The following is a 15,365-nucleotide window of genomic DNA, read 5'->3' as shown; positions in this document are numbered from 1 at the left end:
CTTAGGCATTACAGTGGAACAAACTATAAATAGATATAGACCAATATAGATGTGAGATACAATTAAGCTTTTCTACCATGATTTAGAAGTGACAAAGTCATCAACTCAATGCAAATATGCTGTTCGTGTCTAGGTGAAAGTTGCAAATGCATTACAATTTTATGCAACCGACAGTTATCTGGTCAGTCATTTGTCTCTTGGCATCGGTCTTTAATATGTAGAACGTAATTTACATGTTGATGTAAGTGGCTTTCATCAGGTGAATTTAGCACAGCACTAAGTTGACTCCAATTATAACCATGGTAAATTTATGAATAGGAATTATATAGCTACTGTGTTGCACATTTTGCATTGCATAGCATGATTACCATCAAATTTAATGAAACTGGTCCCATGTGTAAATAGATTTACCATTCTCACTTCCTTAGCTTTTCTTCCCTTAATGTAAATAAGGATGTTTTTATAAAATATCACATCCGGATGTCTGAAGCAGAATATTGATCATGTGTCATGTAATAGGCGATTGGGGAAGGTTAATGCGCATGATGCATCTTTTAATTACCCACATACAAGCTGCATTCTAATTCACCTGATCACAGATCTGACATGACTGAGTAAAGCGCTATGAATGGGAGTCAAACCTGCAGAGGTCAACCATACCACCAGTTTCTCTGCCAGGCAGCCTGATGGAGCACAGGGCTTTACACTGCTCTGCCTGTACACACGCACACACAGACACATTATCTTCAATTACAGTCTGTTAAGCACAACAGAGTTAAAAAGAGTGCATGCATTAGCCTTCCCAGCAGATCACCCAGTCATTACCTCCTTAGAGCAGGCTCACCAAAACCCTTTTTTTTGTCCTGAAATGAAACAAAAGACAACAACAGTGAGATATACTGCATGTGCACAGCCATCAGCTGATGAACACTTTCTTATTTCTTATCTTTCCTATTAAAATCATAATTAAATTTCCAGTCTCCTATGGTACCCTTGATCTTTGGCATAGAGGAGTGCTGGAAAACCCATGCTAGGGACATGGACACCACTTGCTGTCTGGTCTTCCCACAGCCATGAAATACAGCAGTAGACAGTTCACCTGCAGTGAGCCTTGTCAGGTATTTAGATACATTCGTCGAGACGGCGTTTTCATCCCCCACTACATACAGCGCATAGCTCTGTCACAGATAGAGATGGAGAGGCACAGAAATGCAAAGAAAGATTGAATGCTGCAAGAATAGCTGTTATTAGCAGTGGGACAGCACCCATGTGGTTTCAGTTTTCTACTGCAATGACAGTAAAAGTCAGTCTGGGCATGTTAGCGAAAAATAGCATGTTCACACTGATTCTAACCAAGGATGGAGTCATCAACCACATTAATGTATATACCAACCACAGAAGGAGGCAGTCATGTGCTTATACAATGTATAATTTCTTCAGAGGAGGGACCACTATGTCCAACTGCCTCTAAACAAGAGGCAAGAATATCACTAGAGCAGGAAAGAGAAAATCAGAATTTTTCCATTCATATACATGTTCTCTTACATTTAGAAAAACAGGGAAAAAAGAAGAAAAAAGCACAGAGTGACAGGGAGAGTAAAACAGTTAATGCACTGGATAATAATCTGTGGCCAAACCAGAAAGAGGGTAAAATGGAGTCTGTAATGTACTCATTGCAAAGGATACTGGAGTAAATTAAGGCCATAATTGCATGAAGCCTTGTCAGCACCTCAGTAGGCTTATGCGTCATATCACTTAACAGGAGGAGTCCCAGCCTGTCCCCCTACCCCCGCTCCCCAGTGATCCAGCCCTCCATTTCCACGGCTTAATTAAGGTGGGGCAACTCTCACAGTGCAAACACACACCTTCCCACCCCCCGTTCTTCTTGTGCACATGGACGCATGCATTCAAGCACACACAGACTGAGAGTGTGTGCGTGTGAGTGTGTGTGTGTGTGTGTGAGAGAGGAGAGACAGACAGAAAAAGATGCCTTTGGTGGCCCAGGGAGGAAGCAGCATTGCTGAAATGTCATTATGATTAGCTAGGAGTGCTGTCATCTAACTGCATGACATTTTCATAGAACAAGCATGCATGCCATTTCAGGGCACTGGATCAGATGAGAGCTGCGTCAAAAAAAAACAGCTACATGTAAAAGATTTCACAACATATTCTACATTATTCTATCTATAACTGCACTGAAATATGACTTTAGCTGATGCTAAAAATGCAAACATACTCTACAAGAGCTGAACTGGCGCCCTCTGTTGGGCATTGCTGGATGATGGACTGCTGGCCTGATCTGAAATAATGCACCCAATCAAACGCAAAACAATTTTCATTCTTTTTCCACTACTGGAGTTTAGCTGCTCGTAAGGCAAGTCCTTCTTGGACGACCTTACCAGCACAAGTAGTTTGGTCCTCTCACAAATTCCAGGCAGGTAGGGAAAGGGAGGTACTTCCTGTCCCCTCAGACAGCTACTGAGCCAGCTAAACACACATGGCACCTCGCCATTCAGGTACATCGGCCAGCTCACCTGCTCCAATTGAGCTGAAAACAAGCACACACACACACAGATAGCAACACCTCGATGTCAAAGCCTCAGCAGTGGTAAACAAGCTCAGCTGTTTAAATCCTTTGTTAAATGAACAGTCTTGCTTACTAATGAGAAGAGCCGCCCCATTGATCAGCCACTTACCCTGATCGATCACGCAGGCTTCCTTGAAGGTTTTGATAAATGAAGGGTAATCACGCCAGTACAGATCAATGTACTCCTCCAGCTGTAGGTCCCTGATGGGAAGAGGAACAGGGCAGTGAAGGATGGGAGGGTGAAGAAAAACTAATAGCAGAAGGAGCCACCTGATCACACTGTTCATCATGGTCAGAGGATCAATGCTCACACCGTCTCTGATGCCAAGCACAGCATGCATCATTTGCTGCAAAGGGAAAGTTTTTTTTAAAAAAAAGACTAACCACACACCTGCGAAGCCTACAAAATTCCAAGAGATCGGAGATGGGCGACATGGCTAAAGATGACCCCATCTCCATTCATACTCCAATAACCCATCAAAGCCCCAGCATCAGGTGAGCAATTACTGCAATTACCCTTTAAAACTTTAATTACACCCCTATCAGTTTGAGTGGGCACAGCCTCAATACAACACAGTTCTTGATACAAACACAAAATGAAGGGAGGGGAGAAAAAAAAAAAAAAAAAAAGTCTTCCAACCCACACATACACATGCAATTTCCCTGAAGGGCAATCAAGCCCTCTTAATTTTCCTGTTGCACATCAACATAAAAGGGAACACGCTCTTGACATTTTCCGAAACAATCCATGGAGATCTCGTGGCCGTCTGTTCCGGTGAGAATTTAGTTTGCAATGGAAGGACGATGGTGCAGGGCTTTAGTTGGATAAGAGCATACGGCACCCCTGCTAGCGAGGCATGTTACTCTACCTGGCCAGCTGCTGTAAGAGGCCGATGAGGGAGCGCGCCCCTCCACGCTGGAGCTCGTCCAGCTTCAGGTCCTCATACAGCAGGTGCAGCACGTAGAAGAGTGCCGGGATATGGGGGAAGAGCAGGGCTGAGGGCTCCAGCCCCACCACCGGCCCGCCCTCCTCCATGGAGGCAATGGGCACTGCCTCCTGCAGACCTGGCACCCCCACTGCAGGCTGTGCCAACACCTGACAGTGGTAGTCTGAGGCACAGAGGTATGCCCAGTCCTTGAGGAGTCAAGACAACAAGACATGTTAGACAGATTCTCAAAATAAATAAATAAATAAAACCCAAAACCCAGTCATGCGTGTTAACGGTTCTGACTTATGAGGCCTGAGTTGAACATATATGGCCCTGCAACCCCGAGACTCCTGACCTAATGACCACTGTAGCAGCCCAAAGGCTTCACATTACTCTAACTCAGACTGACATCACCATTTATTCCCTGTCCCTGGTGCGGTAGGACTGAAGGTCACTCAGAAAAAGGAAAAGAAAAAGAAATGGGGTGGGGGGGAAAGGTCACTAATGTACCACATCAGCTGGATTCAAATGATGCCTTACTTTAATTACTACAGCTGAGTTCTGTCATATTGGCAGACAGCCTTAAGGCGGGTTTGTGTCTTTCAAAACACTTACCTCATCAGAGCCTGTGTCTGCAGGCCGTGCCTTCTTAGGAGCGATTACTGGAGACAGGGGCACTTCAATATGGAGCTGTGGAGGGAAGTGAAAAACAAATAACAAAAACAATCTCTTTTCATTGCATATTGCTATTTCTCACTCTCTACCGATACAATGTGACTAAAAAAAAAAAAAAAGGACAACTTAAAAGAAAAAAAAAGGGTTTTTTTGTTTTGTTTTTTATACTACTGACAGTGACTGACTAATATGTCTAAACATGACTACCGACTGACATTTCGTGTCCAAGCCAGTCGCTCTGTGTTGTAGCCCATTAGCGTCATAAAGCAGGTAACAAAGAGATTCCACTCCTGGTGCATGCTGGGACCTCCAGGAGCATTGTAGATGTTGTACCACTTCACCAGCACCTTCATAGCCATGTCTTTGGGCAAGATGAACCGAATGGCCTGCAGGCATCGCTTCACTGAAGGAGTGGAGAAAACACCCAAGTAATTTAATAAAGCCGACCACAAATGATGATGGATCCACACTCATAAATGATGATGGATGGATGCATCCTGGCATTGCTTTGTATTTAAGTTCACAGTAGTGTATGAAGCTGATATACTTCTACATGATCAAACTGACAGAAAACAACATTCAGCCCTCGCAACATCTGCATGAGAACGAAGTAAACCATCCAAATAAAAATGAGGGGGTGATGGCAAATAAAAGGGCTCTGTTTAAGCAGAAATGATTCTAAGCCAGGCTGCAAAGGATTCAAAATAGAAAGCAGCAGGGGTGTGCAGGAAAGGAACACAAGATAAGAGCTTGCTGGATCCAAGTTTAGAAGTAAGTGGAGGAGGTGCTGCAGGGAAAATGAGCAAGTTCAGTATGGTGGGTCTCTGCCAATAAGGGATTTCGAGGGGATCGTTTGCCAGCTCATGGGGCTGAGTGACTGATGGAAGGCCTAGCAGCAGATGATGAGGCGCGTGGTATGGGGCCGATTTGCTCCGCGCTCCTGGCAGGAGCATAACAGGATTAATTGCAGCAGTAGGGGGGCAAGGTGCAATTTCTCCCTGGTCAAATTTAGTGGGACATGCATTTGGTTGCGTAAAGAAAGCCTGCATTACTGGTTAAAGATGCCTGTGTGCCAGGGCATCTAAATGACTGATGGTTAATAGTGCACATCTGGCGATGACATGAAATTTCACGACGTAAAGTGTGGCTGGAGAACTCTTTAAAATAGAGTAACTGAAGGACTGGATAACGCTGAATGTAATGCACATAGAACAACAAAGCATGTGTTTATATAATTACTACCCTACCTGAGAAAATTCAAAACATAGCGACTACAACCTGTTATGTATGAGCAAAAACCAATTAGGTTCCTAATGAATCTGCCAGCATCGTAATTGGCAAACAAACTCCAAAAGGTCAATGCAAAGCTGGCTAAAATGTCAATTTATTAGAAGCAGGCAGCCATTGCTTTTAAACTGAACGCCTTAATAAAAAGAGGACAGACAGGCCATAATGTGCAGTAATTTTAGAGCGAAGAAAATGAGATCAAGTCATGACAAAAAGCCAATTAATATGACGGCATACAAATATGACAAGCTAACTGCACCCAACAGCTGTGACAGGCAACAGGACCAGGAAAGGCCAAGAGCAGACATCATAAACACATTCATGGGATTTGAGGGAAAAAAAAAGCAATGAGAATCTATATGAGAAAGTGAAAAATATAAAACATAAAAACCAGAGCGTTGGGGTTTCCTAAAATAGGATATAATCATGCTCATGAAAGGCTTAGGGCCCTCAGGCAGGTCAAACAGGAAGCGTTGGTCGCTACAGGATACTGAATGAATTAATTATTTGCCTATGCGAATTACACAGAGATCGAGTAACATAGAAGTGTTTAAAAAAAATAATACTACATGGGTAAAACACATACTACCCTCAATGTTGTAACGAGATGGTCTTCAATGGGACTGCTGTAAAGCCATTATACAAAATCAATCGATCTCACAGTTTATTAACACTGAATGAGTCAAGCCATGCTGCTCTGTGTGGGTTGCTCTGTATGTGTGTGCGCGCGCATGCATGTTTCTCACCGAGCTCCGACGTTGCTACTTCAGGAATGGTGATCCTCAGCATTGAGCTGTTGCTCAGTTCCTAAAACAGACAAAACAAGAAGACAAATGAAACTATTACCAACTGGTGGCAGAAAATCAATAAAATAAATGTAACTGTCATAATGACCCATCAAGTCATCAAGCAAAACAAGTCAAAACAAAAACAAAACAGCATATGGGGCAAAATAAATTAAAGGCACAACAAATTGCTTTGATGAAAGGAAAAGCCTGGTGGCAGGACAGCACGTTTGACCACTCTTGATGAATCAAGCCCTACAGGCAGACAGACGTCAACATCGCAACAGGTTCCTGGTGTTCTGCTATAAAAGTGCCCATGCACAAACAGAGACACAATTTCAGCCCTTGAGTAGAGCTTGAACATCACACACCAAGAGCAATTATCAGCTTCTGCTCATAGTAACGCAGGAGAGAGCACGGAATCAGGAAATTACCTCAGCATAAACACTGCACAATAGTGCACATAGGAGCTTGAGGAAACCTTTTAGAAATATAGCATTAATGCATGAGCCATTGTTCCAACTAGGTTACTGCATGTCACAACAAAAGTGTATTAGTATTTCTTACCATTACACAATTACACAGTGTACTGGTTGGTTATTAGCAGTATAATTATGGCAAAGTATTACACCCTTTCTGTACTTCCCAATAATTTTCCATCGGTTTTTGGCCATGTTGCAAAATGGTATCAAACATCATCTGAAAAAACATCCTCATCTAAAATACACAATAGAAAAAAATCTGTTACCCTACCAATGCTAAAATAACCAATATTGAATTAAACTACTAGAGACCATTACACGTAATTCTTTCTTTCATTATTACTAGTGCTTTAAGTATGAGGTAGGATGTTGACTGACCATTGTGACTCTGTTACTGACAGGATCTCGGAGAGCCTGGATGTGGGGTGCGGCCGGCTGGAACGTCGAGTCCTCCAGCCAGGATGACTCGTTGTGCTGCACTGAACTTCGCACCTCAGACACTGGGGACGGCATGTCAGGCTAAGGCCCAAGGGGGACGACAAGGAAGACAGACAGTAAATGCAACCAATGAAGCTCATCAGTTGCCAGGTGGTCCAGGCACTTATCAAGTGAAATTATTACTTATGGTCAATGACAGCATTGATTTAATTTGCTTTTAAAGCCGTTTTCCTTTATGTTCATACAGACGGCTTTGTTCTGCAATTCGGTTTATTTTTTAATCAAACTTAATTCACTGATTCAAATATGTGTTTTTTTCTTAAACCCAGCCTAATGCATGGTTCAGGCATCCTTTGGATATGAAAGTTGCATTTGTTTTAAAAGTAACAATCTAAAAGGACTAAATTACTCTACTGATGCAACACACTGACCAATAGGCCAAACACTGGCATTTCTCATTGATCTACGAAATGTCTGAACATTTAAGATTTGTCTCATTAAGTGTATATTACATAAATCACTCTTAATAAAGTTTATTGCTCCCCTCAAAAAGGACCGTATTATGGTACCTCCTCAAGTCTGCTCATATGTTGAACTGTTGCTTTAGCAGGAGTGCTCACGTTCTCCAGAGGGGTATTCAAATGGGTCAGGTGATTGGGCAAATTCAACAGAAGACCAGGGACAAACACTTTGCTTACCTAAAGAGAAAGGAGACATTCACAAGAGCTACATCTATGGCAAGTCTCTAAGCAGATGAATCAGCACTGCCATTAGTGGGAGTGTGTTTCAAATATAAGCAAGTAATTTGATTTTACTATAATCAAATAACCAGAGTCGTGACAAGTTGAGATTTACAACATTCTTCCTTTACATATGATGTACGCAGTGAATTAGTTTTTGGCTTTCGTCAATTCCTCAAAAAAACTGTAAAGCCGAAGAACACAAAGCTGGTACTGGGCATTACTCAACTATGCAACCGAAAAATGGTCAGAGCCTTCATGGAGACAAGGCTTGACACAAAGCAGCAGAAATTGCACTTTACAAGTTTCTTGTATCCTGCTCTGTTTCCCATAGTGCGTGTGTGTACTGTACAAAAGTCAGCTCACCCGTGTGATCCCTGTGTACAAGACCAGGCTACCATTGCTCTCTAATACCAGCAAAGCATCAATACCCTACCAAAATTAAAATGAGATGCATTAAATGATGTGAACACTTACAAACTAAAACTACTGTATTGTATTCATAAGATTTCTTGCCTTATAGATTATAGAGATAGTCTATAATTTAAGAGGGTGTCTAATAAAATAATGTCAAAGGTTTTCCACTGTAATGGAACAAGAAGACAGGCTCCACGGTAACCAGATTATACAGAAAGCCTATGCAGCGTTTAAACTGAGTTACATATTTAACAAAAATATACCAATGCTGATTTATTCTTATTGAAATATGGAGGCATAGTAGCCAGAAACAATGCTATCCATATATTTCCAGTCCTCTTACCTCCAAAGGAACAGCATCTTTGGCTGGAATGGAGGTGACTGATGTGAATATAAGTTGGGAAGTTTCATTGCTTTCAAGAAACTTCACACATCTTTCAGGACCACACAGCAATGGGAGCAAGAAAGAAAATTAAAACTTACTGTTACTGTCTAGATGAAGTCAGCAAGAAAAAGAACATGATTAAGGACAAAATAAAAGGACAATTTTTGGCATGAAAGTCAAAAACAAGAGATGCCGAAAGAGGGGAAAAACCTGAGCTGCTGGTGGGATTCAACCAGGAAGCACAAGTATCTGCTCTCACACAGGTCGGAGGTGATGAACACTTTGGAAGCCTGGCAGCTCTTCTCCCTGAACAACAAAACCCAGCACACACCACTACAGCCTACATGTCACAGGGCCCTATCTGAATAATGCTCACTGAAATTGTATCCCCATTAATAAGTCAAACCCCAATATATATATTGCTATATATATATATTGCTAACCTGTAGGCAGCAGCAGACTCGGACCAGAGCTGCTCGATGCAGAGGTCTGGGAGGATGGGCTCCATCTCGGGCAGCAGGGCCGTGTCATTGAGCGTGCTGTTGGGCGAGGCCAGTAGGCTGTGCGCACGGGGAGAAGGGGAGTGGCACGACATGTTGAAACGCTGCGCTCCGGTAAAAGAGGGTGCCGCAATTCCAGGGGAGTGGGCCCGGCTGACCATAAGACATAAAAAACAATAATATGATCATTAGGATTAACTTAGGTTACAAAGCTGATTTTCTGTCATAATCCAATTAAATGCTTATGGTTGCAGTAAGTAAAAATGGAATCCTAATCAAGTGGGGCAAAATAAAGGAGGAAAAGAGCAGAACGTGCCTAACCTGAGGGCGGCCATATTGGAGATGTTGGGTGAGTGGGCACGTGAGTGGAGGCTGGGCGAGGAGGGCACGCGGCTCTGGTTGTGCAGGGCGTGACAGTGCAGGGGCGACCCGGGCGAGTCCAGCCGGGTCACGTTCCGCAGGTGGGCACCAAGAAAGGTGGCAGCAGCCGTAGGGGTCTGAGCGGGGCCGTCCTGTCCCGGCCATTTCAGCAGCGTAGACTGCTCCTGCACAGCAGGGTAAGTCAAAATGTAAACTGAGATTCATTCATGTCGCAATGGTTAATGTCTTAACAACTAAAATACAAACAGAATTTCACATTTTCACCATTTGGCAGATGCTCTTATCCAGAGCAAACTAACATTCAGTAATCAGTATGACATTGTGTGTGCTTCCTGGAAATAAAAACATTTGACACTGGGAAAGTTATCATTTTACTGTACTTGCTATCGCACAGGAACTACAGGCAGCATAAATACAGGTTATCATTATGTAGCATTTATGAGCAGGACATCAGCCTCGCTGTTACCTCTGGTGTAACCTTGCGCAAGGCCCAGACAGTATGACTGCACTGCAGTGTGTCATAGGTCATGATGATAGAGGGCTCCTCACAGGAGAACAACACTCGAAGGGCACTGTCTGATACATACTGCAGCCGTCCTGTCTCAAACAGGCCTGCCCCTATTAGACAGAAGAGCTTATTACTGTACTTAGAGAGCCTTAGCACCAAGCAATACCGCCTTTCATGCAGTTTAGAACAGGAGGAAATGACTGACACTCACCTGTGGTCTTACATACAACAGGGGCAATTTCATCCAGTGGATGGAGCATGCTGAAGAGAGTCGGAAGAGGTTCCCTTGACCAAAAGAAAAGTTTTTACAGAATTTACATCACAAGCTATTTAAAGTCCTTAACTGACTAACTTAAGTTCAAACACAAACTCAGCACGAGGTATCATTAAGCATTACTGGTGTCATTGCATGGGAGGGAGGGTGTCGCTACCTTGTAGGACTCATGGGAGCATCAGATATGATGTTTTTGCGCTCAAAAAGCAAGCCAAATGTCGTTGGCCACAGTGTAGAGACCTAAATGGCAAAGATATAGGTAACATGTTGACATGAGGCTTGTCAGTGGACACATTTTCCCCAATACCCAGTCCACCCACCCCCTACCCCAACAAAAAAAGACAAAATTCTATGTTCCATGTCAGAGCATTAACAGCATTATTTACCAAGGCTGCTAATTCTTTAGCTGAAATTATGGTGCTCGTTATCCTCAAGCAGACACAACTGTGTTGTCAGCCTGCCAATTCAGCCATTACTACTAGTCTGAGAGTAGAATGGACAAGTCCTGGCCAATATCAGTTTGATGTTGTAAATTGAGATGATTACACTTCTGAAAAACCTCACTGGATTATCTAATAGTATGCAGTGGAAGAACAGGCAAAACACACCTTGCATCAATGTGTGTGAGAGGTGGGAATTCAACATTTCAAAAGAAAGACCAATCTTTTTTTACATTTCAGGATAAAAATATTTACTTGTTTTAGTATTTCAATCCAGGAACAGATATTTACTTGTTTTGTTTTTGATTACAGAGAATAAAACAATTACATAATGGGTACTCACTACTCAGAGACATACCTGAAATGGTAGTGGGGAGATGAAGTCTTTTCCACTTACAGTGTGTACATTTACACACGTGCTTTGGACTATGCAGACACTTTGTTCAACTTTCTCCTTTTCTGAAGTTCAGAGATAAAGAATATGCCAATAATATACATAACAGACAACCAGATCATATTATTTACAAATATTTTCTGGAGTCACAGCTATGGACATGTACAGAGTATGTATGTAACAACATGAAGGGTGCTTACTATCTTTGTGGGACTGGGGAACAGTAAAATTACACCACAAGGCCTATAAAAGTAGATTGGAATACAAAAGATAAAGGTTCTTCATGAGACAAACCATTATTTCAGGTACAGCAATGGATCAAAAGATCTTGAACACACTCATGTTACTTTGTAAACCCCATTTATTCATCACTTATTATTTATAAAATGACTTACTAAGATTGGAATAGCAATCAAGCCAATAAATGACTTTCACAGCTCTCCATAATCCTGTCAGTATTGTTGATACCTGCTGCACTGGGCTGTCCACTGTGAAAGCCTTGTACACATAAGAAGCTTGACTCTTGGTCCCACGACTCCAAATAACCATGTGTCCAGCCACGTACAGTTCCTCTTCATATTCAGCTTCATCTGTTGCCACAGTTGGGCCCTTCCTAAGCTGCCAGTATTCCTGTCAAACAAATAATGTAAACCATGGCCATCCGTGACCCTCCCCCTAACTCAATATTTTATTTCAAGTGTAAAAAGTAAATTAATTTTAGCGTGTACTTAAAGCGACTAAGCTAATACATTGCAAAAATACTTAAACAATGCCGGCATACAGGATAATCGTAATTAAGATAAGATGTGTCTACCTTCTCGCGCTCTTGAAGGCTAACCTCCTGAAGGGAACCCACGAGACCAGCAGCTCCGTCTGAGGACCAAAGCTCGGAGGCCGGCTGTAGCTGCCGCAGCTGGAGATTCACGGCGTTCGGGTGGTTTTTACAGTGCTCACGACCGAACGGAACAAACGACTGCAATTCCCCAGCGGCTATCATTGTGGATCTCTCTTCATAGACGTTCGACATGAGTTCCGAATATCAGCATTATTTCTGTGAGAAATTAAAAATGGTTTGTTGCATACCTTTGTACATAAATCTGACAACGATAATCTAACCTGCTAGCTAGCATAAGCAGCTAGTCTTTAAACGGTTATCTGGCTAGCATAATCACGTCTTTAAAGCTTTGATTTGGTTAAGATAACTCTATATGTGTTAATCTGCAATACAATTTGATATTCGTAGCGAGAGAGCTAACTTAGGTTAACGACAAACCTTATTTACTAGCTACCGCTAGCTATTCCAATATACCATTAGCTGGTAGGTAAATGCATTGGCAAACGTAGCTAGCTAGTTATTTAAAGTTTAACCACAGTTTTAAACCACTAGTTACTCATTCACATGCACCGAGACAGCTATGTAAAGCATTTCCATAGTTCTGGATGAACAGAGTCGACCTCAATCTTTAATCATTTTAAGAAATACCGGTAGGATAACATTACCAAGCTAGCTACTATTAGCAGGTAGCTAAGCTATAAAACTATGACACAGGCTAAAACAAACCTGGTAATAACGAATAGTCAGGCTCTTGTCTCGGAGTCCGTTCCTTTTTTGTTAAATTGATACCTCCCCACAGGAATAATTCGATAGCTAAACCCAGCATAAAATACCTAAAAGTAATCTTGCGCCATAAATACAAATTAAACGGACATTTTCAAATGAACGCGGACATCTTGCTGTCCCGTGAGCCTTGTCCTCTAAGCACAGCCAATCACAACAAAGACAGACGGATCACGTCAAAGCGTATCTGACAGCAGGCTGTATTCGGCAGGTCTGTGTAGCTTTGCTGATCTCACACAATCGGTGCGAAAGGTCCGTGTAACATGACATTCTTATCAATGGTTCTGCACAGCAACTTTGGCGAAACAGTATACACTTATTAGTATGCTATATTTCTGTCTTTTTCTTTATCTTTAAAATAGAAACAAAAGCATCGTCTGTTTTCTTACAAGATACAGTCTGAAGCTTGTTTTTCGTCTGTGTACTTTGTAAAGTCCAGGACAAGTGAGAGTAAAGAGCGAAATGTGTTTATGTGAGTGGGTGTGATGACGTTAAAACGCGAGGCTTCCTCAGTCATACTATTCAGACAGATGTATATTGCTGAGCCCTACATGATCAAAATACATAATCTTAAATTATAAAAATCGGTATGTTATTTTATTACTAGCCTATTTTTATTGTTATTAAATTTAAATATATATATATTTGTTATAGTATTCATATTTGCTCAATATAGCATTTAAACACACAAACGTATGCAGTATAACAGCATTCTGTCAAGGTACATAAGACTCTAATGCTCAGTTAATCACATCTTTTTCCACAGCAATCAAAGTAGATTTTGTCACAAATAAGGGCCTCAATGTACTGATAACACTTTGGATGAACAAGGGTTTTATACGCTTTCTTAAATTGACAGTTAGCTACTTGGATAACAAAAATGACAGTGAAAGAGGGGTTTGGAGGTCGAATACAAATAATCTCAAATGGTTGACCAAGCGGTATTTATTTATTAGCAAGTTATTACTTAACAGCCAGAAAAAAAGAAGGCTTTATTTGTTTTTGTGCATGAAAAAAAGAAAAAAGAGACTGAGTTTGCTTGCTGGTGTTCTAATCAATCTGTGTAGCTTGGTGACGCAAGCAAGTGTCCAACGGGACAGAGGAGAGTTCCAGTCTCTCTTTTTTTATTACCAAAAATCCATTTTGTTCCTCCCAGTCCTGGGGCAACAGAGAAGCAATTAACTGAATAAGAACAGAGAAAACCAAAGGCTTTTGTGACTTAAGTGTTTGTCATTTGTATGTTGGGTATCATTATATTTCAGGAGTTACAAAAATATGCATTCAATGGAAGAAACAAATACAAGACAGTGAGGCTAATAATGATTAACACCGTACATTTTTATATATAGCTCTATAAAAGTTCAAAAACATTTGATGATGGTATGTTTATGCACAAGCAGTCTCACTGTCTGTTAATTGCAACAGTATGTTTAGCCTAGAGTATAAGAAGCATATTAGTAAAATAAGTTGTTGTAAAGTGACATATACATTATATTGCATAATCAGGTAAAATCTCAGATCATGTTTTTAAGAAGACACTGTGCTATCTGTTTGTGTGACAGTTTGATATATTTGTGTGTTTCCTATACTCTATAGCACAGAATAGAGATAGATGTTTCCATATGATCCATATGATTACAGAGGGAGACAGAACAATTTTCCACCAACACAGTGTGCTCTGAAGATAGGAGACTGTGTGTCCCTAGATAGAACTGGAACTAGGAGAATGTGTCTCCACCATTCTTATTTTACCCAATTATTTTTCAATAAAACCCTTTCTCACATATGGTGACTGTCACCTATGAATCATGGCTTCAAATTGCTTGATATATTATTGTAGCTACCTGTTTCTGTCTAAGCTTTTTATGTACCACATGAAGTAAAAGATGTAAAAAAAAATGCAAAGCTACAGTTTGCAAGTCAGAGGTTAGAATTCACTGCCTGGCCTGGCCAAAAAAAAGGTCACACTATAATATTTCATTTGACCGCCTTTGGCTTTGATTACGGCACACATTCGCTGTGGCATCATTGATGGAATAACCTGGTCATTCAGTATATTCAGGTGGTCGGCTGACCTCATTCTTTGGACACATAACATTGCTGAACCAACTGCAGCAACCCCAGATCATAGCACTGTCCCCACAGGCTTGTACAGTAGGCACTAGTCATGATGAGTGCATCAGTTCAGCCGCCTCTCTTCTTACCCTGATGCACCCATCACTGTGGAACAGGGTAAATCTGGACTCATCAGACCACATGACCTTCTTCCATTGTACCAGAGTCCAATCTTTATGCTCCCTTGCAAACTGAAGCTGTTTTTGCTGGTTAGCCTCACTGACAAGTGGTTTTCTTAAGGCTACACAGCTGTTTAGTCCCATTCCCTTGAGTTCCCTTCACATTGTGCATGTGGAAATGCTCTTACTTTCACTATTAAACATATCGCTGAGTTCTACTGTTGTTTTTCTACGATTTGATTTCGCCACACGTTTAAGTGACCACCAATCACGATCATTCAAGATTTTTTT

At 41.5% G+C, this 15,365-nt stretch overlaps 1 protein-coding gene across 1 annotated transcript in view; it reads right to left on the bottom strand.

Moving 5' to 3' along the window:
- anapc1 (anaphase promoting complex subunit 1) overlaps positions 1-13,000 on the bottom strand; it is a 29,800-nt gene extending 16,800 nt beyond the window's left edge. Inside the window, exons 1-24 of the mRNA XM_035531430.1 lie at positions 12,784-13,000; positions 12,037-12,273; positions 11,691-11,852; positions 11,423-11,465; positions 11,187-11,287; positions 10,546-10,628; positions 10,326-10,399; positions 10,073-10,224; positions 9,547-9,770; positions 9,169-9,378; positions 8,936-9,031; positions 8,684-8,774; positions 8,290-8,355; positions 7,753-7,881; positions 7,124-7,264; positions 6,225-6,285; positions 4,407-4,594; positions 4,132-4,206; positions 3,457-3,722; positions 2,697-2,788; positions 2,400-2,548; positions 1,083-1,178; positions 826-863; positions 642-715 (exon numbers count right to left, since the gene is read on the bottom strand). Of these exons, the coding sequence (XP_035387323.1) occupies positions 642-715; positions 826-863; positions 1,083-1,178; positions 2,400-2,548; positions 2,697-2,788; positions 3,457-3,722; positions 4,132-4,206; positions 4,407-4,594; positions 6,225-6,285; positions 7,124-7,264; positions 7,753-7,881; positions 8,290-8,355; positions 8,684-8,774; positions 8,936-9,031; positions 9,169-9,378; positions 9,547-9,770; positions 10,073-10,224; positions 10,326-10,399; positions 10,546-10,628; positions 11,187-11,287; positions 11,423-11,465; positions 11,691-11,852; positions 12,037-12,249 (2,824 nt within the window). The 5' untranslated portion in view covers positions 12,250-12,273; positions 12,784-13,000. The remainder of the gene's footprint in view (positions 1-641; positions 716-825; positions 864-1,082; positions 1,179-2,399; positions 2,549-2,696; positions 2,789-3,456; positions 3,723-4,131; positions 4,207-4,406; positions 4,595-6,224; positions 6,286-7,123; positions 7,265-7,752; positions 7,882-8,289; positions 8,356-8,683; positions 8,775-8,935; positions 9,032-9,168; positions 9,379-9,546; positions 9,771-10,072; positions 10,225-10,325; positions 10,400-10,545; positions 10,629-11,186; positions 11,288-11,422; positions 11,466-11,690; positions 11,853-12,036; positions 12,274-12,783) is intronic.
- Positions 13,001-15,365: the final 2,365 nt, after the last annotated feature.

The sequence above is a fragment of the Electrophorus electricus genome, chromosome 11, assembly GCF_013358815.1.
Source record: "Electrophorus electricus isolate fEleEle1 chromosome 11, fEleEle1.pri, whole genome shotgun sequence".
Classification (NCBI taxonomy): domain Eukaryota; kingdom Metazoa; phylum Chordata; class Actinopteri; order Gymnotiformes; family Gymnotidae; genus Electrophorus; species Electrophorus electricus.
The sequence above is the reverse complement of the archived record's forward strand: the minus strand, read 5'-3'. Positions and strand labels throughout refer to the sequence as shown.